This window comes from Chelon labrosus (genome assembly GCF_963514085.1).
Source record: "Chelon labrosus genome assembly, chromosome: 11".
Taxonomy (NCBI): Eukaryota; Metazoa; Chordata; class Actinopteri; order Mugiliformes; family Mugilidae; genus Chelon; species Chelon labrosus.
Genome location: NC_140344.1, coordinates 3,077,643 through 3,104,757, shown reverse-complemented (window position 1 = coordinate 3,104,757; position 27,115 = coordinate 3,077,643). Strand labels below are relative to the sequence as shown.

The window sequence follows — 27,115 nt, the reverse complement described above, 5'->3', positions numbered from 1 at the left end:
TGAACTCATGTGACAGGGTTTACTCGAAAAACCAATTACTTCACGTTCAATAAAAACCTGATAATGTGCAGTTAGGAGGAACAAGCGTGGGCTTCCCCATTGCCTGAAGCAAAGCTGCACAATCTTTTTAACACCGGCCCCATTTCATCTTTTAAATTACATACGTCACAGATGATCCGTGGAGTTATGAAAGTCATCAGTCTGTGGAGGGGGGACTAAGAGACCCAAGTTGAAGAGTGGTGGCGCCATAACTAACATCTCTTGGCTCTGCTTGGTGGTGCCAGCTCAGATTCGTCAGAAACACCTGAAGGATTCAGTCAGTTTTGATGAGAAATGTTCTGATTGATCCACCTGCTTTGTGTCTGATCAGACAGGTGAAGCAGAAAATCAGGACACTGTGGTGAAAAGCTGCTTTGACTGGGCGCTCTGATGGAGAAGAACCCTGCTGCTGCGTGACTTCAAATTCAACTCACTGAACTGAAAACAAACAGGCAAGGAGGATACAACAAGGCAAAAATAAGAAGTAGTACAGAGAGCAGAATGATAGAGAGTAAAAATGTGGTATCAGATAAACAATAAACAAAGACTATGGCAAAGAAACATGAAAAACTTAAAACCTTCATAAGAACAAGCTACTTCCTCCAGCCAGTCAGATAGTAGTAATGACATTGTTGGTGTGGAGTAGCTTTAACTGCTTGAACCTCTGTATGAACACAATGGATGAGTGATCTCCAAAGATTATGGTCATGTAGGTTATGTTTCTTTTTAAAACGGCCTTCATTATTTATTTTAAACTTTTTATTTTTTCTTACTGTGCATATAACAGGGAGAACAAACCACCATTCAACTGCAGAGACGTGAACTATTTTGGCAGCATACCAACATACTGGGAAGGAGTGATGATAACATTTTATCTCATCAGTGTATATAACATTATTAAGACAATAACCAACTAATAAGAAAACAGTTTTAGATGCCAAAGTGTTTGAAGACTCTCTCTTCTAATAAATGTAAGAGAAACAAATGAGTCAACAGCAGGAGCAATAAAGCTGTGAGCACAGTTAACTGGAATGCTAGGAATGATTTGCAGCTTCTGTCTGATTCCCATTGCATTAGTGTTTTTCATTACTAGCATCCCCTCTGTATAATAAACTAAATGCATGCCAATCAGGGTTCGAATTACGGGGGAGCTAAAGGAAGCTCGGCTCCCCTGAAAAGGACCTGGGCTCCCCTGAAAGCCTACTTTGAGACATTTAGGGGGAGCTCTAAAACACTGTCCATTTTTGTGTCGCATATAGATTTTGATTTTCTGTACATTAAGGTTCCTGAAATAAATAATAATAGTAAAATGTGTCAGTGTTGTGTGTTTATTCGCTCATTACATTACTATTTCCGAACATCTGTCTCCACTAATAAATGCAATGCTGTGTCTCCTGTTGTGACCATCCATGCGTGGCGGCGCTGCACTCAAATCACTACGTTTACGTCACCACTTGAACTTCTCACTGAGTTGGTAAGCCTAAACGCGGTTGATTCAGAACCGTGGACAGAGCTGTTTGCCCTAACACTGACAGCGTCTGACGCAGGGGCGAAGTGGCCGGGAAAAGTTTCCCGGTCGGCCGGCCGAAGGATTTACGCAGCGGATCACAAATTGAGCGGCCGCGAGGCGAACGCGGCCTGAGCTTATCAGAATCATTGACGTTACTAAATTCTCCGCGAATAGCGGCCAAATACTCCCATATATATATATATATATATATATTATCTAGTATTATATTAAGGGGGGGCGAACACGCACCAAAAGGTTAAAGTCAGTCAGGGAGGATCGGAAATAGGGCTCCCCCGAAAGCCACTTTGTAATTCGAACCCTGATGCCAATAGTCTTGATATTTCATGTCACGGTGCTGCCAGAGTGGTGTTGTTTTGTTGTATGTAAAAGGTAAAAGACTCGTACTTCTCTCAAAGATCCCGATTTAACAATGTCACAGCTCAAACATGTTTACTTAAACATGGCCTATATTGGGATTATGGATTATGTGGGCTATGACTGCCAGAGACTCCATTGTTAATATCCAGTGAAAACAGACATTGAGAACCCAACTGTTAGCGAAAGAGCCAACTTGGAGAACAACTGAGTTGGAAAGGAAAAATCAATCTGAATGCATTTTGGCCTTTTTTTCTCCACCAAAACTACAGTTCAAACTGATATTTTTGTATTCCAACATTGTACTATAACTGTGTTGAAAAAAAATTCTCGTATGACTTACAAGAATACTCTTTTGACTCTTTTGCCACGGATAGGCTGCCCCCATCCGTGGCAAAAAAAAAATAAAAATCTGTGTGAAGATCTAATTGTGTTTTTCCTATGTTTACAGCCCTACCTTTAAAGTAAAAATGGCCTTGATAACACATCTTTGAGTACGATACATCATGCGGTGGTTGTGTAAGTAGCTTTATAAAGTATTATAAGAGGAATGCATGCTGACTAAAAAAAATGTGCCAGTTCTGAAGATGCCAAGAATGTGGTCATTAAATTAATTTATTGTGTCCTTGTAATGTTTTCTCACGTTTTCTTAGGTGAAGTAGAAAATGGGAAAAGAAAACAAATCTGCCTAGTCTCTGTTCACAAATGATTTTACTTCATGACAAAAAATATGGCATACCCAGTGACAGAATCATTACCAAGCAACTAGATCCCTTGAAGAGAGGCTTAGGAATAATAGAAAATGTCTTAGATCAATGAGCAGAAGGCAGAAGATGGTGTACCTGGAAAGCCATACATACCAGGTAACAGAGTATGCCAGAGTGCTTATACAGGTAAAACACTCATTATCCCTGACAGTATTCCTCAGTGTGTTTTTGTTTGGCTAAGACACAAGTCTTTATATAGTGATGTTGTCCAGATAATGATGTCCAATTATATCCTGTCTGTTAATTTGCAGTCTGTCCACATTGTGATCAGATGTCATTTAAGTAGAACCAATGACACCTGACGTCAAAAGCTATTGGTGATGTATTCCAACATTTTCCAACTTGTGGAAAGATATGAGTTGAGTGTTTAAATAACATATACCAATGTCTGAGTGCCAGATACATTCGGTCAGTGTGAGCCAGACCACCTGCACCTGCTGCAGATCTGTGGATGTTCACACCTAGCTCCTATAAGCCTAGACATTTGTCTAAGGATCAGTCTTACCAATAAGACGATACAGTAAGATACTAATTCAATCGGAATGTATAAAGTGAGCTAGACTGATAACTACAGTAGAAAATATTGACATGGGAATGTTCCCTACTACACCTCAGCACAGGGAGCGCAAGGGGAAGGAGCCACAACACCTGGCGCCACAAACAGGTGCTAAAACTGATCAGAATCCATTAGCAAAGGAATCAGCAACTGCAGCCGAGGGTGCAACACCACCCACACAATCTCTTTTGTTTAGGCAGGAAGAGCAGTCATGGACAAAAAAGAGGGAGGCAGCAGGGATCCTGGCAACTGCCAAAGACTAGCAGCTCTCTGTTGATCTGGAGAAGCAGCTGAGATTCCCCCTGCACACTGTCAGCACCACGCTGAGGCCAGACATCCTCCTGGTCTTGGAGAGCACCAAGAACATTATCATCATGGAGCAGACAGTGGGAGGACCGCTTGGGAGAAGTTCACGAAAGGAAGAGGACCAAGTACGAACATCTGGTCATAAACTACTGAGCACAGGGCTGGAAGGCGAGATGTGTGCCTATCCAGGTTGGCTGCAGAGGGTTTGTGGGGCACTCACTCCAAGGCCCTTAGTGCACTGAGCATTACAGGAGCAGTAAGGAGCAGAGCCATCAAGAACCCCACCAAAGCAGCGGAGAGACACAATCATAATCACTGCTTTTCACATTCCACATTTAATAGAAGTTAGAAATAGTTTTAACATTTACCTATCCATTAAAGCCAGGAGGCACCACAGCACAAAGAAAAACAATGGGTTTTAACAGCAACAGGAAAATGTTTACAAAGGCTCCTAGTCTTGAACATTACTTCTTAATTCTAAGAAAGGTTAGCACCAGAAAATGTCACTGTATCACACACGCCCAGAGTAAAAACACAGTAATCCATTTAAAGCCTTGCAAATCAGAAGAACAACTTAGACGTTTTGCAAGTGTAATTAGGGCTATTAGTGAGGATTTACTGGCTAAGTACTTCATTGATCATTCATCATAATAAATATACACGTGAATACTGACAGTGTTTGTTGATGAGCATGTCTAGTTACAAGAGATGGAGCCAAAGGAGTTTGAGATTTATCCCTGTCCTGCCTACAAGGCAGCTAAGCTTCAAGTCAAGTCAAGGTTAGGGACCTTAGCAACATACTGTATCTGTATTACAGCTTCACAGATGATACACTGTTTTAATATAGTTTCTTGTGAATGAAGTCCCAGCTGGACCACACAGTCACGGGACACCAGGCACTAAGATGAGTGTCAGATGCAAAAGTACATGGCTGTTTTACTTTACAATATACTATCGGCAACAGACTCTGCAATGTTTGTCATTTAAATATTGAATTTTAATAACCTGTCTGTTTGAGAATTCAGCTCAGTCAATAATTAACCTATTAAGCAAAACTTAAAATGTGTGCGACAGCGACTTGCAGTCCAGAAAAGTAACAGCAATTCATAAATCACATTTATGAACAATACAGGCTGCAAATAGAGGCGTTCTTCATCTGATGCCATATGACAGTGCTGGACAGCTGCTCAACCTGCCTTTACAACTTATTGGTTCTAAGATCTCAAGATGATTTATTATACTCAGTTAAAGAGGAGTAGCCTATGGGGTGTAATGTTTTAGTAATTAAGTCAACTGATCTCAGAGGATAAGGTGAGAGCAAATTTATTCCAACAGAATAAACATCTGGTCCATCACAAGGCTAAAGCCAATCTAAATAAGACAACCATGCAAAGGGAGTAATAACGCTGTTTGGGCTGTGGACAAAAATGTCATTACACACATCTCTTCACTTTTCTATGATTAGATTGCAATTTCTGATAGTTTTTGGTTTTTTGGAAAATTTCAATTTATCACTAGAGAGATCTTAAACATTAACATATAGTAGAAAATGTTCAAATGTCAAGGCAAATGTTCAAGATGAACCATAAATCTGATATCAATATTGTCAGACTGACTTGATCGGTGGTTGGCAGTTTTAATGCATCACTGCATCACTGTACAAAGACGACAGTGTGGAGACGTGCATCCGGAGTAAAAAGAAAATAGCTTGCATGGATGAAGAAACGTATGTAAAAGAATTGTATGTTAATCTATATAAAAGAAACAGCCTGAATGCGTACTTCAAACGTTTATACACTCCCCCTCAGCTGAGTGTAAATCCACTTTCATGCCGCATTAGCTGGCTTCCGTGTGAAACTTGTATCAAAGCAAACAGACGTAGACAGATAGAGGCCTCCCACTCACACTGAGGAACACATGCATGCCCAGAGGCTGAGTGACAGAGCTCCTGTTGTGTTCACAGTCCCTCTGTATATGACAGGTGTATTTGTTTGGAGAGTAAATACAAACAGTTAATCTTACATTCAGTTGATGTTCAAATGATGTTTTTAAATGTTAAGTCCCAGCTGAGACAGAAATGTTTACTGTCTACAGTTTACCATCTTCACTGCATGTTACTATATCAAGGTTTCCTCTGGTGTATTACAAGCTGGACCAAAGATGAACCACCTGAGCCTACGCATCTAGGATTTTATTTTCTGTACTTTAAAATAAGTTTTCTGAAGTTTGAAAGCTCACCAGTAACATGTGTTTGTTAAAACATGAACACACTATGTACAATAATTGATACTTCCAACTATTACAATCTAACGTTACCTAGCAAGCTCAGCTAGCTTGCCAAATGCTAATACAATAAATGTTCACAAAAGGGTTGGAGCTTTTAAAAAGCTGAACCACAGACAAATTTAGATCAACTCGGAGATGATTAAACCCACTTGATCGTAACAATATGGTTGATGTAGGCGTTCAGGTACACCTGTCCATTTCTCCTCAATTCAACATACTGATTATAAGAATTATAACAGTATCTCTGTTATTGAGCCAAGCTTTGCAAGTCGAAAATATTGAGTTTTCACAGACAGCAAGATATCAATCTGACTTATTTTTCAAAACCGTTGACTAGTTCAAAAGCAGGTCAAAAGTCAGCATCATCATAGTGATCTACTGCCATACAGATTAAAGGCGCGATAAATTAATTGCAATTTTTGAATGAGGGTATAGTCTATACTGAGACAAGTTTAATACTGCAAACCCAAAGTAGATAGGAGGTCAAAAGGTGGGAGCAGAATCTGGTAAATCCTCTATTAAACCAAGAAAAAAAACCTCTGAGCTGGAGGCACTTACAGTCTGAGCAGCAGCAGATTCCTGCTGGGCTCCTGAAATGTCACACACCTGACGCACTGGACTCCAGCTGCTTTAAACACTAAATTACAGGTCACACTCCTGCAGCTCCAGGACTAAAATATGCCCTTCATAAATACAGCCTGCCATTATTTCACATAGGTCATATGTTTTATTTTTTTTCTACAGAGGAACACTAATGTGGAGAATTTTCCTAGATCTAGATAGCTTTCTCCATAGCGAAGCAGAATGATCCATTTTAATTAAACTGGAGAATAAATAAATAAACTGAAGAAGCTGGAGGCAGATGAGAGTGCCACCCTTGAGCACTACAACAGCACGATCTATATTTTCTTTAACATGTCGACAACCAAAGAATTCATTGATTAATTCAAATCAAATCTGTATATGAATTGATTATTTTAAAAAATGACCATTAGTTGCCAACCTAACGGACCCTTCCCATTAATAGATTATCTAAATTGGTGTTTAGTGTGGAGTATGACTGGCTCATTCTAGAGCTCTACAGTGACTCTTCAACATGTAACTACGTATTAACCTCTGGCTGCTGGATATCATTTTCTTTTCAAGCAGTGATGGAACAAACTCTTACCAAAACTCAACAATAAGCAAGTGTGGAGGATGTAAGAAAGATTTGATGACTGCATTAACTGTTCACCCACAACATTAAACCCACATGCCTAATATTATATAAATAAGAAACTAAATGATATGAATTTTATTAAAGCACCAAAAATCAAATACCAGTCATCCAAACATTTAAGCTCTGATCCATGGAGGTACAGACTCCTCTAGACCTCTGAAGGTGTAGCATTTAGCACCAACACTTGAACAGCTGATCCTTTAGGCCTAACTAGCTGCCAGGGAGTGGAACATCCACATGAATACTAGGACCCAAGTTTTCCCTCAAGAACACTGGCCAGAGCGTCACATTGGTTCTGACAGCTTGCCCTTTTCCCCGTAGTGCCTCATGCTGTCATCGTCCATCTTTCAACGCAAACTCACTCTACCTTCACATGATGACATGGTGATCTTTCAGACCATAATCTTCCATTGTTCCGTGGTCTGGTTCTGACACTCACATGTGCACTGTAGGAGTTTTCAGTGACGGATGGGGGTCAGCACGGCCACTCTGACTGACCTGGGGCTTCTCCACCCCATACACAGTAAAGTGTGCTGCTCTGCGTGTTAGCCAGCATTAGGGTCTTAGCAGTTTGTGCAAAAGTACATCCTCTGCCAGATCAGTCCACAAAGCCCAGCCCTTCCTTCCTACGCATCAGTGAGCCTGGGCGCCTATTAACCTGTCACCTGTTCACAGGTTTTTTCCATTTTGTAACACTCTTGGCAGGTACTAACCACTCCATACTTTACCAGACTGTATAGCCCTCTAAGACAAACAAGAGATTTTGGACCATATAAATGACTATATGACCAAATGACAATAACAAATAATCCTGTCTGAAGTTATAAACAGCTTTATGTCACTTCATGTTATGACTTTGTTTGTTATGTTATGAATTACATACCACATATTAATTAAATACAGATTAAAAAAGTTTTTTGATTAAAAATACAACATGTACAAGAATTCAGTCCTTCCCTTAATCACATCATGGAGGACAAAGGTCTATTGTATCATTATTAAAAAGCAAAAATCCCTGTTGTTATTTTTACATTTCTAGCTTTTTTAGTGTCACACTGACTGCAGTAAATTTATGTGGGAAAACCACAGGAAGTTTTCTCCCAGTGAGCAACATAAAATTGCACCACCTCCTCTGTACCTGTAATCTGTCACATTATGACTCCACACCGCAAAGTGCAAGACAGAGGCAATTAGACCACTTCACCTCACTGTGGGCCAACTGATGGATGAAGATTTCATTTCCTATATCTCCCCTGAGTCTCCCTCCATCGCTCTCTCTCTCTCTCTCTCACTCTAACACACACACAACCACACACTCACCAAAATCCTGTGCTGGGAAGAAATGAATGAATCCTGAAGTGGTCAGAGAGCAAGTCAATAATGAACAAATCTGTAGCAACAGGCCAGTAAAACGCAGTTTCACCATGATGCTGTCTTTTAGGTGAACAGGTTATTATGTCCGTCAGGAATACAGTCCCTGACAAAAGTCTTGTCACTTATCCATTTTGTAGAAACAACAGTTTATAACCTGACTTTTAATTAATCCATTGGTTTTAGAAATGGCTCATATGAAAGCTAAAACCCTCCCAAATTATGTTTGATATATTAAAATAAATTTGCTTCACTGAAGAAAGATTGATCATTTAATGAACACAGAAAGGTCAGATTTTGGCAAGACAAAAGTCTTGTCGCTTGGGTACAAGTTGACCCTAAGTGCCCCTCAAATATATGTATTATCAATTTGCTTTACAAGCAATGGCTAATTACAATCCCAACAGCTTTTGAAATAATGTTTTGGTGCCAAACAAAACTGCTGAAAAGCATTCTAACGTTCACAGCTTGGTAAAGCCCACTGAGTCAGTTTTTGCAAAGACAAAAGTCTTGTCGATTGTCATATGATGCACCCAATCCTAGATTACAGCCTCAAAGAATAAGAAAAAGATTTGAAGAGACTGGAGATGTTTTTGACAAGCCCAGGTCCGGCAGACCCCGCAAGACAACTGCTCGGGAGGACCGTTTGTTGGCTCGAAAATCCAAGGCCAGCCCCTTTTCCACTGCAGCAGAGCTCCACCAGGCCTGGTCACCTCAAGTCCCCGTGTCAACCAGAACAGTTTGTAGAATCCTGTCTCGAAATGGCCTCCATGGTAGAATCAGTGCCCAGAAACCAGCACTAAACAAAAGGCAATTAAAAAAACGTGTGGCATTTGCCAAGGCCCACAGCCTGCTAAAAGGATGGACGCTGGAAAAGTGGCAGAAGGTGGATTTCTCAGATGAATCTTCGGTTGAATTACATCACAGCTGCCGCAAATATTGCAGGAGACCTAGTGGAGCTCGCATGGATCCGAGATTCACCCAGAAAACAGTTAAATTTGGTGGCGGAAAAATCATGGTCTGGGGTTACATCCAGTATGGGGGTGTGCGAGAGATTTGCAGGGTGGAAGGCAATATCAATAGCGTAAAATATCAAGAAGTATTAGCTACCTCTTACATTCCCAACCATAAAAGGGGTCAAATTTTGCAGCAGGATGGTGCTCCATCGCATACTTCCATCTCTAAATCAAAGTTCCTCAAGGCGAAGAAGATCAAGGTGCTCCAGGACTGGCCAGCCCAGTCACCAGACATGAACATCATTGAGCATGTCTGGGGAAGAATGAAAGAGGAAGCATGGAAGACGAAACCAAAGCATCTTGATGAACTCTGGGAGGCATGTAAGACTGCTTTCTTTGCTATTCCTGACGACTTCATCAATAAATTGTATGAATCATTGTCGAACCGCATGGATGCAGTCCTTCAAGCTCATGGAAGTCATACAAGATATTAAATATGGATCTCACAGCACCAGTACTTCATTCACTGATGTTATGCATCATATTTTTGTATTTGAAGTAAATGATTTGTTCAATTTTCACATTACTTTCTGTAGGCGACAAAACTTTTGTCTTGCCAAAATCTGACCTTTCTGTGTTCATTAAATGATCAATCTTTCTTCAGTGAAGCAAATTTATTTTAGTATATCAAACATAATTTGGGAGGGTTTTAGCTTTCATATGAGCCATTTCTAAAACCAATGGATTAATTAAAAGTCAGGTTATAAACTGTTGTTTCTACAAAATGGATAAGTGACAAGACTTTTGTCAGGGACTGTATGTTTAGAAGATGAAATCACCTGGTGGAAATTAAATCAAACCCAGTATGTTTAGCCAAAAGAGGGGAGTCCAGTCTAATGATCAAAGAGCAGTGTACATTTTATATACAGCTGATAGAAAGGAGCAAAAAGAGGCAAATGCATGAAATGTTTAAACATGTTATTAATCTTTAAAACCTGAACATCAGTTTAGCTGGTAACATCCATATCACCAGGAATAAAGACAACTGAACATCTAAATTTTAAATGTTTTCTTACCACCTAGAGCCCAAGGTAAAATAGTTGGACACTCATACTTAAAGTAAATTAAACGTTAGTGTTGTCCTTAAGTCGTGAATTTGTTACTTCAACTGTAGCCTGGTATAACCAAATTCAATTCTTATCAAAACATGCATCTCATTTTATTATGGGATGTGTTTCAAATGATACAGAGAAACAAAATACCTCAGCACACAACTGGTTAGTCCTACAACCAATCAGAGCCAAATTCGACTCTACAGCACTCAGATGACGGATTACATTCAGGTCCATTTATATTTGGACACTGACACAAGTTTTGTTATATCAGCTGTGTACCAAAACATATTCAAGATACCGTTATGTAATCATTATGGGTTTAAAGTGTGGACTCTCTGCTTCAATTTGAGGGTATTCAAATCCAGATTGGAGGAAGTGTTTAGGAATTACAGCTCTTTAGTCACTCATTAGTTCATCAAAAGTTAAGCAGGTAAAAGGTCTGGAATTGATTCCAGGTGTGGCATTTGCATTTGGAAGCAGTTGCTGTGAACCCACAACATACGGTCAAAGGAGATCTCAATGAAGTGAAACAGATCATCATTAGGCTGAAACCAATAGTTTGGTATATTTTGAGAAAAAAAGAGCACAGTGATCTCTGGAATTCCAAAAGGCCTGGGCGTCCATGGAAGACAAAGGGAAAATATGGAGAAAGCATGGAACAGCTCACGATCCAAATCACACCACATCTTCTGTCAAACATGGTGGAGGCAGTGTGGTGGCACGGGCATGCAGGGCCTCCATTGGCACTGGGTCACTTGTGTTTATTGATGATGTGACAGAATACAGAAGAAATGGATGACTTCTGGATTGTATAGGAATATCCTTTCTTCTCACAGTTCTTTGGACAGGGCTTTACAGTACAAATGAACAATGACCCAAAATATACTGCATAAGCAACACAGGAGTTTTTTAACTCAAGGAAGTGGAACATTCTGCATTGGCTGAGTCAATCACCAGATGAACAACAGACAAGCAACAACTGAAGACAGGTGCAGTAAAGGCCTGGCAAAGCATCACAAAGGAGGAAACCCAGCGTTTGGTGATGTCCATGGGTTCCAGACTTCAGGCAGTCATTGCCTGCAAAGGATTCTCAAATAGTATTAAAATTGAACATTTTATTTATGATGGTAATGTTCATTTGTCCAACTGCAACCCAGCTGTTTCATTTCAAATTCAATGTGAAGGCATGCAGAGCCCAAATCATGTAGGCTGTGTCACTGTCCAGATAGTTTCTGGGCCCAACTTTTTGCCAGTGCATAATCAACTCTCAGCACAGTGACTCTTGCTTCCAGGATACTTTACCTGTTAAGTCCGTGAAGGCCTGTCAATCTATGCATGAAAAACCATTTAGCTAGAGATGTCTCAGAGCACATCATTATCCGTGAATTTCTTCATGGATCAATACAGCTAAAAAGCAGAACAAAATATTATCCTTTCTTTACTGAACACTGTTGTGTATTGTCCCCCTCCGCCTGTTAGTGTAGTTGCACTGCTCTCTATAATGACAGGCAGGCACACTCCATTATTTTACTTCATGTATTTTGTTAAAGTGTTTGTAAAGGGGTATTGATTATTACTTGTGAAATCCATGCAGCTCGAGTGCAAAGGGGGGAAACAAATACTAAAATAAATCTGAATTCATGTACATTTTTAGAGATGAACAAATTGGTAAATGTAAGGATCTTCACCGGTGATTTCAGACTTTTGGACACCACTATCAATACATATAGAAAGATACTGCACATAATCTACAGCAGAGTACAGATATGGCTGTGGCAGATAATGATTTAGTTTTTTCTTTTTCTCCCACACTTTTGTAACCGTCATACTGTCAATGGGTAAATAAGGGTTTAAGGATGAATGCAGAATAAATTTGCCCTTTATGTTCATTCATGTAGGAGACCATCATGAGTCATATTTATCCTGAAGTCTTTTCAGAAAAAAACACTACCGTAACAATCATATTGACAGTGGAAAGAAAACGATCAGTTCTGCATCATGCAGTCAGATACTACTGGAACTGAATTGAATAATTTAAACAATGAGAAACTTCTGCAGCTGCACCCTGCTTCTCACAGTTTAGCAACCACAAAGAGCTGAATTATAGACGAGATGCTAATTAGAAAATTGCAGAGGAGCATTGATGGTATTAAACATAGCAACTTGCTTTATGAGTGTGACAGACAGAGAGGAGGACATGTGCTGTGGTAAGAGACAATGTTGACAAGATGTTATTATTAGCTGTCCTGCAGGCCTATTGACTCATCCTAACAGTTTAAAGTTCCCTGGTGAAAAGAAGAACAATTACTGTCAGTCTGGGCAGTAGGGTACAGGGTGGACAGACTGACAGACACCATCATCCTTCAGTATGAACAACCAATATGGACCCAACAGCACATTCAATAGAACAGTGTTAGGAATGGTGCTTTGAATATTAAATTCCTAATTGCTCAGCTCAAAGAGACGTTACTGAAAGAGAAAAGCAATTCGCTACTTAGTCAAAATGAGATAGCCTCTATGCATCACTTATATTGTATTCAGAATAGTTTTTGTCAAACAAAATAAAGTGACCCAACCCCAAAAAGTCTGTGCTATTCAAAGTACATGCAGTTAACATTTTGCGATAGATGCAGCATTCTCAACTAACTGTTCACCGAGTCTGAGCAGCCTGACACAAATATGAATGATACTAGTAGAACCAGAATACTCCCTACCTACCAGATATGGCTGGCAGCTTCGTTGGAGCCATTGTTGTCAGAATTATATGTTCAGTACAGCTTGTGGGTTTCCCCTGCTTTGTCTAAAGATAACCGTTTCAGTGGCTAGCAGGGAAGGCAGCAGATTAATGACAGGGAATTTCATGAACTGCCACAGCCTGTTGCCCTTATTAACTACATGTCAGTTAATTGGCCATCAGTTCAAACAGGTCATCCTTACATGCAACAAATCCATAAGTGATTCTGTCAGTCAACTATTGATTTTTATAACCTGTCCACTTTTTGCTTTAGTGATGGATCCATTGTAAAGCAGTACTGGAAAATATAAAGTTCTAGTTACACCTCACAGTACAACTGGCCTTTGCTTCCAACATAAATCTGATTAGTAATATCTGGATACTACAGCTAAAATACTTCATCATCACAATTTCAGTTATTTTTTTCTGCTCATGTACAGTGGGGAAAATAAGTATTTGATACACCGCTGATTTTGCACGTTTCCCCCCTTATAAAGAATGGAGAGGTCTGTAATTTTCATCATAGGTACACTTCAAGTGTGAGAGACAGAATCTAAAATAAAAATCCAGAAATTCACACTGTATGATTTTTAAATAATTAATTTGTATTTTATTGCATGAAATAAGTATTTGATCACCTACCAACCAGCAAGGATTCTGGCTCTCACAGACCTGTTAGTTAGTCTTTTAGAAGACCTCCTATCCTCCACTCGTTACCTGTATTAATTGCACCAGTTTGAACTCGTTATCTGTATAAAAGACAACTGTCCACACACACACACACACACACACACACACACACAATCGATCACACTCCAACCGCTCCACCATGGCCAAGACCAAAGAGCTGTCTAAGGACACCAGAGACAAAATTGTAGACCTGCACAAGGCTGGGATGGGCTACAGGACAATAGGCAAGCAGCTTGGTGAGAAGGCAACAACTGTTGGTGCAATTATTAGAAAATGGAAGGGACTCAAGATGACTGTCAGTCCCCTCGGACTGGGACTCCATGCAAGATCTCCCCTCGTGGAGTGTCAATGATCATGAGAAAGGTGAAGGATCAGCCCAGAACTACAAAGGAGGACCTGGTCAATGACCTGAAGAGAGCTGGGACCACAGTCTCAATGGTTACCATTAGTAACACACTACGCTGCCATGGATTAAAATCCTGCAGCACATGCAAGGTCCCCCTGCTCAAGCCAGCACATGTCCAGGCCCGTCTGAAGTTTGCCAGTGACCATCTGGATGATCCAGAGGAGGCATGGGAGAAGGTCATGTGGTCAGATGAGACCAAAGGTGAACTTTTTGGTATAAACTCCACTCGCCGTGTTTGGAGGAAAAAGAAGGATGAGTACAATCAAAAGAACACCATCCCAACTGTGAAGCATGGGGGTAGAAACATAATGCTTTGAGGGGTACTTTTCTGCAAAGGGACCAGGACGAGTGCACCGTATGGAGGAGAGGATGGATGGGGCCATGTATTGCGAGATTTTGGGCAACAACCTCCTCTCAGTAAGAGCATTGAAGATAGGTCGTGGCTGGGTCTTCCAGCATGACAATGACCTGAAACACACAGCCATGGCAACGAAGGAGTGGCTCCGTAAGAATCATTTCAAGATCCTGGAGTGGTCTAGTCAGTCTCTAGACTTAAACCCAATAGAAAATATTTGGAGGGAGATGAAACTCCGAGTTGCCCAGCTACAGCCTCGAAACCTGAAAGATCTGGAGGAGATCTGTATGGAGGAGTGCAAACCTGGTCAAGAACTATAGGAAACGTTTGATCTCTGTAATTGGATCTGTACTAAATATTAAGTTCTGTTTTTCTAGTGTATCAAATACTTATTTCATGCAATATAATGCAAATTAATTATTTAAAAATCATACAATGTGATTTTCTGGATTTTTATTTTAGATTCTGTCTCTCACACTTGAAGTGTACCTATGATGAAAATTTCAGACCTCTCCATTCTTTATAAGGGGGGAAACGTGCAAAATCAGCGGTGTATCAAATACTTATTTTCCCCACTGTACATCAAAAAATGTTTTCAGTAACTGTGCTGCTTCTGCTCGGACTGTTTGCCGTCTGGCAGCTTCAACGTTACAGAAGCAGTTTGATATGAAAGTCTGAATAAAACTTTTGTATTTTAAATGTGAAGTGGTTCACCTCACAAAATGTAAAAACCTCCAGCTTGTAATGAGATGCCAATGTAGTAGAGAAGTTAAACTGTTCTGCTGAAGGAGAAAAAACATTTACAATAATGATGTATTTGTGCACAGAAGAAAATCGTTGTGAAATCCTGTCGACTCTCCAGCTGTCTCACTTCCTGTTGGGTTTTCACTTCAGAGTTTCGCCCTCTGCGGAGGATTCACACCATCTACACAGCACGCTCTTCTCTCCGTCTGCTAGTGATGGAGAATCTCTTAGACTGCTGGTCTTTTTGCCACAGGCACAGGCTTTACAGTAAGCTGTACAGCTGTGTGTACGGCAGTACACCATTTACTATAAAACAAGAAGATTTGTAGTCTTAATGACCCCAGTGTGTGTTGAATACCAGCTTAGACCCTAACTCCTCCTCATTTTGTCAGCTCTCCCTAGTCCATTAATTAAAAGGCAAACCTGTCTATGAACAGGTTCTTCAAGAAATGATGTACATACACAGTATATTAATTCTTATATATGGAATATTTGATCCTTACAGCTTTGAAACCATTGTCTCATCTCCAATCCATTGCATGGTGCCAGCAAATTCTCGCAGCATGACCCCTGCAGTATATATCTAATCACTGCATAATGAGCGCACTCACAGGACTCAAAATCACCTGCAAGAGAAAATTCTATTTTTGCCCATGTCGCTCACCTATAAAACAATGTGTGGTCTCAGAGAATCAGAATGAATGAAATCTGGCACTGCCACCCTTTAGCAACCACTGCAGCAGCCTGATCACAACTCAATACTTTCTGACTTTTTTATACTGTTGGTGAGTCTGAGCTCCCATCCCACTGGTTCATTCTGAAGATGCCTATATACAGCTCACAAAGATATATGTTTTCTTGTACTAGCCATTTTCACCAAAGTGCCGGCCAGCGTTACTCAAACATAATTTAACTGAATGTTTTTGGCAGACAGTTTTCAGCTACGGATCGATCCAGATATGGTGAGACCATTATGACCTGCTGAATGATGTATGTCAGGGGTGTCTGTTATGCCTTTCATGATTGATACTGTATATCACAATGCCTTAAGAAAAAAAACATCACTGCTCTCCACTTCCATTTATTTTGTTACAAAAACAGCAGGCAGCTCATTCACAAAACAGCAGTTAAAGATTGCTTCTTAGGCACCAGTGTAGGTCTGACATTTGGTTTCATGGTGTCGTCGTATATTATACTCTTTCATCACAGCAACAGTTTCATTGCTTATCAAACAGACACACTTCCCTATGCAAGCTATGAGGAAATATAAATGTTTCCACTATGTCTGAAAATGTTCTGCCCTTACATGCCATCTTGTGTTTCATTGGTTCTGCCATTTTGGTCAACTCTTCTTTGATTAATCTTGTTTTGTGGAGAAGAACATTCAAGATGCTAGTGCCATCTACTGTTAAAACTATTAGTATGTACAATATAGTCAAGTGCAAGTGTGGGCCATATTCCATTACATATTTAAAATTTGCTGTGGGCCGATTAGAGATGGACCATAGGTCGCAGTTGGCTCGCGGGCCATAGTTTGGACACACCCGATATATTTAGAATAAAATTACAGCCTGATTGCTCATGGAAATTATGGTACATGTCACCCAGCTCAGTGACCATTGTTTTTTTAATTTATTCTATTTATATAGCTTCCAACAATGGAGCGGTTTATAAATGTACAGCATCAAGCCTCCGTACATTTATGACCTTTAAATCTATGACCTTTACACACACAGCCGAAGCACCTTGTGACCAATGTATGGATTAGATGAAATGGAGACGTTTTCTGCTTCTTTCCAGCATCATATAATACTTGCATTTCTGCTCCCACACTGATGGGATTTACATTCTTGAAGCTGTCGACTGGGAACAATGCAGAGTAGGAGCAGGAGGGGCAGCAGAGAATAGACAGTGTCATGTTTCTCTGTTGTGACCACCCTTTTTCCCAAGTGGTACATCTGATGCGATTTTATATGATGAACAAAATCAGCACAAATCCCCATCCTTGTCATTATACAGTATGTGCACAGCGCAGTGATGCTCTGGTTTTGATACTCTATCTCACCACTGATGCCTGGGGAAGACATCTGAAACACGGAAAAGTGTTTTGTGCCTGATCTCATGAGGCAAATGGTGTCCACACTAAACGTGCCAGCCATGTCTGTGACTGTGCAGCGATAGAGGAGCTGTGATCGAGAGATTCCATAAGATCTTCTCATGTCACATCTGCTTGCAATTAAGGAGGCAAGCTGCAAGTGGCCGATAAGATCTCCATCTCATACCAGAGGGAGAGATGGAGGCAGAGAACAGATGGATATCAAAAAGACAGAGTGTTAAAATGGAATACAAAGAGTGAGCAAGTTCACTGCAATCTCTTCTCATGGCTGTCCCCCTCCAACACTGGAGATGGAAACAAAAAAGCTTGAGCTGTTCTTCCACTGGCTATACTCTGAGAAGGAGGTACAATGTTTTCAGGAATGTCTTAAAACTGTATGATGCAGTGGGAGGGGGAGCAAAGCTGATGGAAATTAAAAAGCTTTACCTTTCTGGAAAGAGGCCGGTGGTACTGACCTTAAAAAAAGAAAACCTCCCTCACAAACAGAACACTGCTGGTGGATCGATTTTCTAATCTGGTACGGACTGATGCTGGCAATAAATTTAATTACTTTGTGTCATGAGAGTTTAACAAGCACTCCGTCATCAGCAGTGTGGAGGAGGACCGTGGCTAGGCGCTACCACAACCAGGAAGCTTTGGTGGCTCCGGTGTGACATCACTAGATTTTTTTTTTAAAGACGATTACATGAGAAATAGCTGTGTTTTGTACAATATAAGGATCTAAACTGAGGGGTCTTTTTCCTTCCTGAAAATTATAAAGGGCAATTATGTAATTTCCAACTGGACCTCATGTTGACAATGTTGTATGATTGCTACAACTAATTACAGACACAGCAGACACAGTGATGGAAAGCTGTGTCTGTTTAGCTTATTGTTGGGACATGATAAATGTCCTTTGGTACTGGAGGATATTGACGACAACAGCTCTACAATGAAGACGTACCTTAGGCTGCTGATAGGAGGAATCAGATCATTCATACAGTATACATATTGTATACTAATTTGACCGTTCAGATTTCCACCTCACACACTCTCAATGTAAACGCTGGAAATGAGCTTCTGTGGCCATGAGTAGAGAAAAGTAAAGAGGTGCCATGACTTCATAAATCAGATTAGAGTCCTTAGTTTGCCCAGAATCAGAACAGTTTGAGCTGAAACACTTCCACACTTCCAAGCTCCACCACAAAACAGTGAGACCAGAAGCAATGAGCACAATAACCATAATGTTAATATATAATAACATTTTTTGTTACAGTAGTGTTGTAAAATATTCCTCAAAATACACAATTTATTTACTAAAGATAATCTAATCTCACTTTATGCCATGATCACTGTACAGTCCTATGCAATCTAAAAATGAACCATTCACTTAGTAATTGTTTAGCTGGTTGGTATCATAAAATATAGGACTGTTTACACTACTAGGCAACGCCCTGCAAAGCTGGGAGTTATTCACAAAGCTGTGCAAGAAGTTCAAAAACAGACAAGTATTGAAACTGGGACAGAAAAAGGAAATCTGTTTCATTGCAAAACACACACAGATACACTGACTCTCCTTTTGTCACAAACATGCTAGACCTGTGTGTCTCTCTTCCCTCTTACACTCTTACCTAACGCTTTTTGTGCTTATCTCATGCACACCAAACAGGTTATGAGCCTTATATATCAGATAAGTAAACCATGATAATGTATATTAATGAGACAATAATAGGATAACAGGTCTTAAGGACGTCAGTAATTTGATACATTGCTATAATATCTGTTCAATTAAATGCCTATCCTTAATAACTGATAAAAAATGAACATGCAGGTATTACTGCTGTGCACAGAATACACTGGGAAATGCTGATTACGCTGCAGCTAAAACTGCACCATGTCCATTTTACTGCTTTTGCGCAAGCTGCAAAGGTGACATGTCTCCCTGAATTAATGAAGCAGCTGGTGATGAATATACAGGAGAAGGAATGTAATAAATTGTCTCTTATTCTGTCTTTTAAAATCTGTGCCCCCTGTCATTTTGACTGCAGCTTCTAAACTATCACATGACAGGAATCACAACAACACCAAAGGTCTCCATCCCCCTCAAATTTGTGAAATCAATAACACATGGTATATCTTGTCAAACATTTCTTTTTTTACAAAAACAAGCTAGTCATCTTACCTCATAGTAGCTTCTCACAGCATTACAGAAAGCTTCATCTGCCACAATCTGGGTTTCCCCATTGAGGAAGGCCAGGAAACGTTCCTTCACTGCCTGCAGCTGCTGCTTGTTCACCTGAGAGAGAATAGATGATGGAGGAGGACATTGAAATACAGAGAGGGTTTGAGGAGAAATGAGAGGACAGATGTTGGCAGAGGATGGCAAATAGAAAGAGTCATAGAGGAAGAATAGAAGATGGTAGGATGGCAGGATGGAAGAGAAACAGAACAAGATTAGAGTCGTTAAAGTGTGAGTGTGTTAAGTGTTAAGAAGAGCCCCATTATCAAACAAATGTCTTTCATTAGGAAACGGTTTGCCAAAAACAACAGAGGAAGTACAATCTGTCTCAGTGAAGAGATGTTTCAACACATTTTCAAACTGAGGGACATTCTTAAAAGGACCACAACAAAGATCTAACTTATTGGTTCTCCGTTCTCTTTCAAAGGTCAGTTTTAGACTAAACTTAATTTGAATTTGCTGTTGGTTTCAGTTGGACTAATGTATACTCGCCTGGCATACACATGTACCTCTGTAAACTAAATATCTTTGGATTTGAATGGTTGACTAACTACTCATGGTCCAGGTTATATCTATATTGAATGTCAAATGCTTTATTAAACAAAAAAAACAGCAACAAAAAAACTACTTCGTAGATGAGAAGGGCTCTGTATGTGTGGTTCAGACAACCTGTTGCAGGACACTGCAGAATAAATATGGGACCATCAGATGCCTCCCTGATGGTATTGATAACAATTTAAAAATTCTAAATGCCTAAGGCTTTCACACAGTAATGTACTTGAAAACACAGATATTTCCCAACAGTAACAACATTTTCAGCACAACAGGTCAGTTAAGCCAGGAGAAAAAAAAGGTAAGAAAGTCATTCCTATAAATGTCACTGGTAGTGGTAATTTCTGTCCAGTGAACCATAGCTGACATATTGTGTTGTATGAGAGTTTTAAGTTTTCATGAGCAACAGAATCACCAGAAGCTGAATCTCATAAGCTGCATATGCATGAGGCGTCAGGAGGACCACGTCTTGGGGGGAAAATTAAACCATTATTCTTCCGCTTGTTGCAACACTACCAGCAACAAATACATTCTGGAAGTCAAAGTGCCAATTTCCAGCGACACAAAGTGAGCAGCGACTTATCTCCTGCTGACAGCTTTTTGTGTGGGCTTCTTTGCCTTTTCTGTGTCTAAATGGAGCTGCTGTGCGTCGCCTTTAACCGAAGAGGAGGAGGAGGGGTGAATACATAAAATGGAGCAGGTTGTGACCACTCACGTTCAGGATGACTCAGCCTCCGTCAAACAGGTTGAAAATGGGAAACATTTCATTAGAGATAAGGAAGCTCCTGTTAAGGCCTGGTGTTGGGTGAAATGTGGTACAACAGCAGCAGCAGCAGCAGCAGTCTATCTAATACTGATGCTAAAAATACACACAGACACTTGTCCTCTTGATCTGGGAGACAAAGCATATCAGTCACGCTCAAAGCAGTTTGTAGATGAAGCTGTAGATGTGATTCATCACAAAGCACTGAGCAGAGAGAAGAGAGTGTGATGAGACAGCAACAGAATAATAAAACAATGGAATTAGGTTTATCTATAGTACAGAGTAGGATGAGCATTCGGAACATGCTTCAAGTACAGTGGTTATAAAACACCTACCTGTTAAAACAACAGATTCTAGTTATGGAAAAAAACAATACAAAAATAAATCAGAATAATTTAACTTCCTTTTTAAGTCCTGCTTTCATGACCGATTTCATGCACAGTGGATTAACTCTTCAGTGTGGATGTATGACCCATCAAATCCTCTTACCTCACATATCATATCTGCTTTCTTTTTCTGTTTCTGTTTTTCTTTCCTTCTTCAATTAGATTACATATTGGCGTATTGCCTTAGCACCACTGCAAGAGCAGGAAATGCCTTCCACCCAACTACTGCATTGCTCAGTATTTTTTTTTCTGTGTACTTCACAGAACCCACCTGAAATTTACTCTCGACTATAATTTAAGGCCTGGGTATAATTTCTCTTGATTGAGTTGGTGGAGAAGTTCTATTGATTGTCAGCAGAAATGACCAAACAAAAACTGCTGCTTTGTTACGGGTTTCTGTATAAAAATCTGTTGCTCATTAGAAACTGAATGACTGGACGGAGGGCTCGTGGAATAATATTGAAAGAATGCAATTAAAGAAATATGTACTAGAAAACTGCGCTAAGCTGCCAAGGCAAGAAGCACAGAAAAGATAAAGGGGGTGGAAAAAAGGAGGCAAACTCTGGAGAAGTGGGAAGCACCCATTACCCAGCTAAATGTATTCTGAAATGTTTCTGTTAATGCCAAAAGCTCGTTAGTTCAGAGAGAAACTGCCAAGATGAGACGGCTTCTCTTGCATAATAGGTAGTTTACATGGAAACACAGGACTGCTAAAGTTAGAATTATAATGACATGAAAGAATAGTAATTGGGTCTTAATAGTATGCACATCATAGCAAATGGGTATTATTTTTAAAAATTGAATATCCTTGGTTCACAAATGATGTGAAAACTTTTCAGACTAGATCACTGATACGTCACAGCGACCATTAACTAGTGAGCTTTATTCACCATTTCACAGCACATAGGTGCAAAACAGGGTTTCTTTCTCTAAAACAAAATACAAATATAAAATCCTTTCCTCTTCTGAAGCCTTTCTGGCTGAATTTCAGATCCTGTCTCACTTTTTTTTTTGTCATCATCTTTTTTCCAAGTGACTGCAGCAGTAATGGCTTCCCTCGTACAAATGGCTTCCTGTCCATGACATGCAGGGCGACAACCAGAAAAGAAGCTAGAAATGCACTGTGAAAAGCCACCTGTCAAGGTTCAGTTGTATTTCTGTCTGTGCCTCCCTCTCTGAGCAGCTTTGTCCAGGAAATGGATTTATCTCAGAGGGGTTTTCTAACTGTACGAGCAGCACTACAGTTCTGTCGGTAACAGTAAATACCCAGGTGGAGGTGTCATTTTCACCTCAAATTACTGTTATTCAAAAAGGAACACCACTTTGAGGTCAGCAGATCTACAACTCTAAATGTTCAAGTAGTGTCAAGCTTTCAGCAGGCAGAGAGAACTGACTATCATGTCAGATTTTAATTTCTCTCGAATGCAGAGCTCTCCATCCGGAGGACAGAAAACTTTTCTTCTTTGTGAATGCAGACAGCACTGAGGATTCATGCTTTTATACAATCAGCCTTCATGGGTAATGAAGTTTAATCCTGATGTATCAAGAAATTCACTCATGGCTGAAACTATGACAAACTATTATAGCTTTGCATTTTAAATACACTAAAGTGTGAATTTTTCTCTTAAATAGCCAATATTACATCAGACTTTAAAATCAGATTCTAAAAAGACATCATTCTGCAAAATAGGTTTTCCTTAACCAGACAAATACAGCGAACCTCCTGAGAACCTTGTAACAAATGTGCCTTTACTATGTTTGTATGGTACCATCACTGCCTTTGTTGTGTGTTAGCCATTGCTGCTCCTCCAACGTCCGACTCTAAGATAAATAGCCAAATCAGCACGCCAAACAACTGCAACAACTGACTTATGGACCAGAAAGCCTCGCAGTCAGAAAATCTCTGTGGGTGATCTTACAATCTGCTGCAGCCAATCCAACAAAGCCGGCAATAAATAAGCAAACATATCTGACTGCAGACTTCATAAGAGAACAAATCCAAAAACTGAAGTTAAGTTATGCTTATCATTATGCTTACAATTTGTTACGCAACACATTGGATATTGTGAGAGATGTCTTTTCACTAAATGTGATCTGAGCCAACCAGACAGCCAATCATAACTTGATGGAACTGATCAAATGGGAAAAGACAAAACATCAACAGTCTGTAATTACAACAATTCATGGCAAAAAATGAATTGAATGACACATCTGTGTGTATATGTACGTGTTATGAACGTGTTTTAAGCATGAAAGCTGAATTTGAGATTCCCTGTGGAGAAAAGGTGTTTCAGCAAAGGTTCAGATAATGAGACAAAGTTAAACAGCTTTTCTGTTTCCATTTGTGACAGTGTTCAACCTGCTGCTCTTCTGTCAGTGAGAGATCAGTGAGAGAAACTCACTAAGACAAATTAGTAGGTGTATGTGCTTCTGAAGGTTTTGAGGGCTTAACTCGATTTCCTTTCTCTCCTTGGAGGAGGTGATCAGGGACAGTTAACGACCTCCTAATGAAAGATTGCTAAACACAAATTAGTGTGTGTGTGTGTGTGTGTGTGTGTGTGTGTGTGTGTGTGTGTGCGTGAACAAAACATGTCTCCACAATAAAACATTCCCAGTAGCACTGTGATGATGTAGCTGTGGACCAAGTCTACTGAAAATAAGACATATCTGCCAGATGTCTGATTCATGAACCGAGGGCAAAGTGAGTCCAAACACATATACACAAAGAATGGGTAATCTTCTCAGTGCCGTAGTTGTGTCAGAATGTATTTCTTCGGATGCCTGGATATTTTGTCTGAGTGTGAATCAGTCAGCTCATATAGCCGCTTTTTGTCCGCAGCCCAAGAACAAGCTCGCTGGACGCAGCGAGGAGAGGAGGACAGATGGAAGATTTTCCAGTTTCAAAAATCCAGAGTACTGTTTTCACAGTTCTGTACATATTTCTATTAATAATAATGCTAAAAAAAACAATAGCTGTAGATTATAGTCCAGACCACACACATTGTTTTTCTCATATTCTAAAGAATCAAAACATTCAGTCAGTCGTATTGGTAGCTAGAGTTCCCCTTCCTTTTATTTGCATGCAGGCAGAAGAGAAGTACCACGGCAGTAGCTGAAGTCAAAGGCATCTCATGAAACCAATGCACCAATGTAGCTGAAGCCAGTAGGGAGGCAATAACCAAGAGGCAGAGTCTGAATCAGTGGAAAGCAATCTTCAACTTCTTAATTCAATTTTTCAATTCAATTCAATTTTATTTATTTATATAGCGTTAATAACAATACAAAGCATCTTGAGACGCTTTGTATTGTTATTAAGGAGGAGGAGAAGGGAGAGGGACACACAGCAGTTAGAGAAGAGAGAAGAGAACAGGACATGTGTTCAGTGCATCGTCCCCCAGCAGCCTAGGCCTATAGCAGCATAACTAAGGGATGGTTTAGTCCAGCCCTAACTATAAGCTTGATCAAAAAGGAAAGTCTTCAGCCTGACCTTAAAAATAGAGAGGGTGTCTGCCACCCAAACCCAAACTGGGAGCTGGTTCCACAGGAGAGGAGCCTCATGGCTAAAGGCTCTACCTCCCATTCTATTTTTGGAAATTCTAGGAACCACAAGTAGGCCTGCACTTTCAGACCGAAGTGATCTGTTGGGATCACAATATGGTACAATGAGGTCTTTAAGATACGATGGAGCTAGGCCTTTAAGGGCCTTGTATGTAAGGAGGAGGATTTTAAATTCTATTCTAGACTTTAAAGGGAGCCAGTGAAGAGAAGCTAAAACTGGAGTAATATGATCTCTCTTGCTAATTCCTGTCAATGCTCTTGCTGCGGCATTTTGAATCAACTGGAGGCTTTTTAAAGAGCTATTTGGACAGCCAGACAGTAATGAATTACAGTAATCCAGTCTGGACGACACAAATGCATGAACTAGTTTTTCAGCATCACTCTGAGACAGGATGTTCCTAATTTTGACAAGATTACGCAGGTGAAAGAAGGCAGTCCTGGTCACTTGCTTTATGTGACATTTAAAGGACATATCCTCGTTGAATATATCACCAAGGTTTTTCACAGTCGTACTGGAGGCCAAGGTAATGCCATCCAAAGACACCATGTGATTAGATAATGAATCTCTGAGATGTTTAGGGCCAAATACAATGACTTCTGTTTTGTCTGAGTTTAAGAGTAGAAAATGGCAGGTCATCCAAGCCTTTATGTCTTTGAGGCATGCTTGGAGTTTAACCAACTAATTAGTTTCATCTGGTTTCATGGATAAATATAGCCTGGGTGACGTCTGCATAGCAATGGAAGTTTATGCCATGTTTTCTAATAATCTTGCCTAATGGAAACATGTATAACGTGAAGAGTCCTAGCACAGAAACCTGAGGAACTCCATAACTTACTTTTGTATAAGTAGAAGAAGCATCGTTGACATGGACAAACTGGAATCTGTCAGACAGATAGGATTCAAACCAGTCTAATGCAGTTCCTTTAATCTTGATCTCACTTTCAAGTCTCTGTAGTAAAATATTATGATCAATAGTGTCAAATGCAGCACTGAGATCTAGCAGAACAAGTATAGAGACAAGTCCACTGTCTGAAGCCATGAGGAGATCATTGGTAACTTTAACCAGAGCTGTTTCTGTACTGTGATGAACTCTAAAACCTGACTGAAACTCTTCAAACAGACCATTCCTGTTTAAATGGTCACACAACTGATTAGCAACAATGTTTTCTAGAATTTTAGGTTGGAAATTTGTCTATAGTTGGCTAAAACATCTGGGTCTAGAGTGGCTTTCTTAAGTAAGGGTTTAATTACAGTAATCTTGAAAGACTGAGGCACATATCCTGTTAATAAAGATACATTTATCTGGTTCAATATAGAGGTGTTAATGGAAAAAACTCTTTGAGCAATTTAGTTGGGATTGGATCTAGAAGACAAGTTGATGGTTTAGATGCTGTAATTGTTGAAGAGAGCTCAGAAAGATTTACTGGAGAGAAGGATTTCCAGATACTGATTAGGTCTTACAGAAGTTTCTAATGCCATGGAATGATGGAGTCATATGAAAACCCACTATATAAATATATAGCTATTTAGTTATTTTTATCAGTTCAATTCATCAGCTTTGTTGTGCTTTAGAATTACATTAGCTTGGAAGTAAATGCATATCTGGTAGTCTGGACAGCTTGAAAATTTTCCAGAGTGATAGGATAAAGGAGAACAGATGAAAGCAGAGAAGGTTCAAATGACTCAAGACTGAAAAAAAAAGAGACTGATTCAGAACCAGTCTGTTGATAGGAAGGCATGTAGGGGTAGTTTTATGATATTTAAGGGCAAAATTTAAATCCAGCACACAAAAAGCTAGAACCTTACAACAGACCAAACAATAGCCAGATCTCGTACCTAGAGATTAACACTGACAACTACACTAATGTACAGTTTCCTTACGGGGCGTTTAAAGTACAAACAGCAGCAACATGGTCAATCCTATGAGCACAAAACAGTAGATTTGTCTCAAATATAAGCCATAGAATGTATAGTATACATCTATTTGTGAAGATTAAATTAATGTTTCTTAAGATCAACTCAGCCACACTGTTGCACATACAGGTGCTAACATACAAAAAAATGTTTTTCGTTTCAAACCGCTCTTGATTTG

General features: G+C 39.9%; 1 protein-coding gene across 1 annotated transcript in view; it reads right to left on the bottom strand.

The window, feature by feature from the left end:
• Positions 1–27,115, bottom strand: part of cadps2 (Ca++-dependent secretion activator 2) — a 184,383-nt gene that overhangs the window by 129,467 nt on the left and 27,801 nt on the right. The window contains exon 2 of the mRNA XM_084555350.1: positions 19,707–19,820. Within this exon, the coding sequence (XP_084411476.1) occupies positions 19,707–19,820 (114 nt within the window). The remainder of the gene's footprint in view (positions 1–19,706; positions 19,821–27,115) is intronic.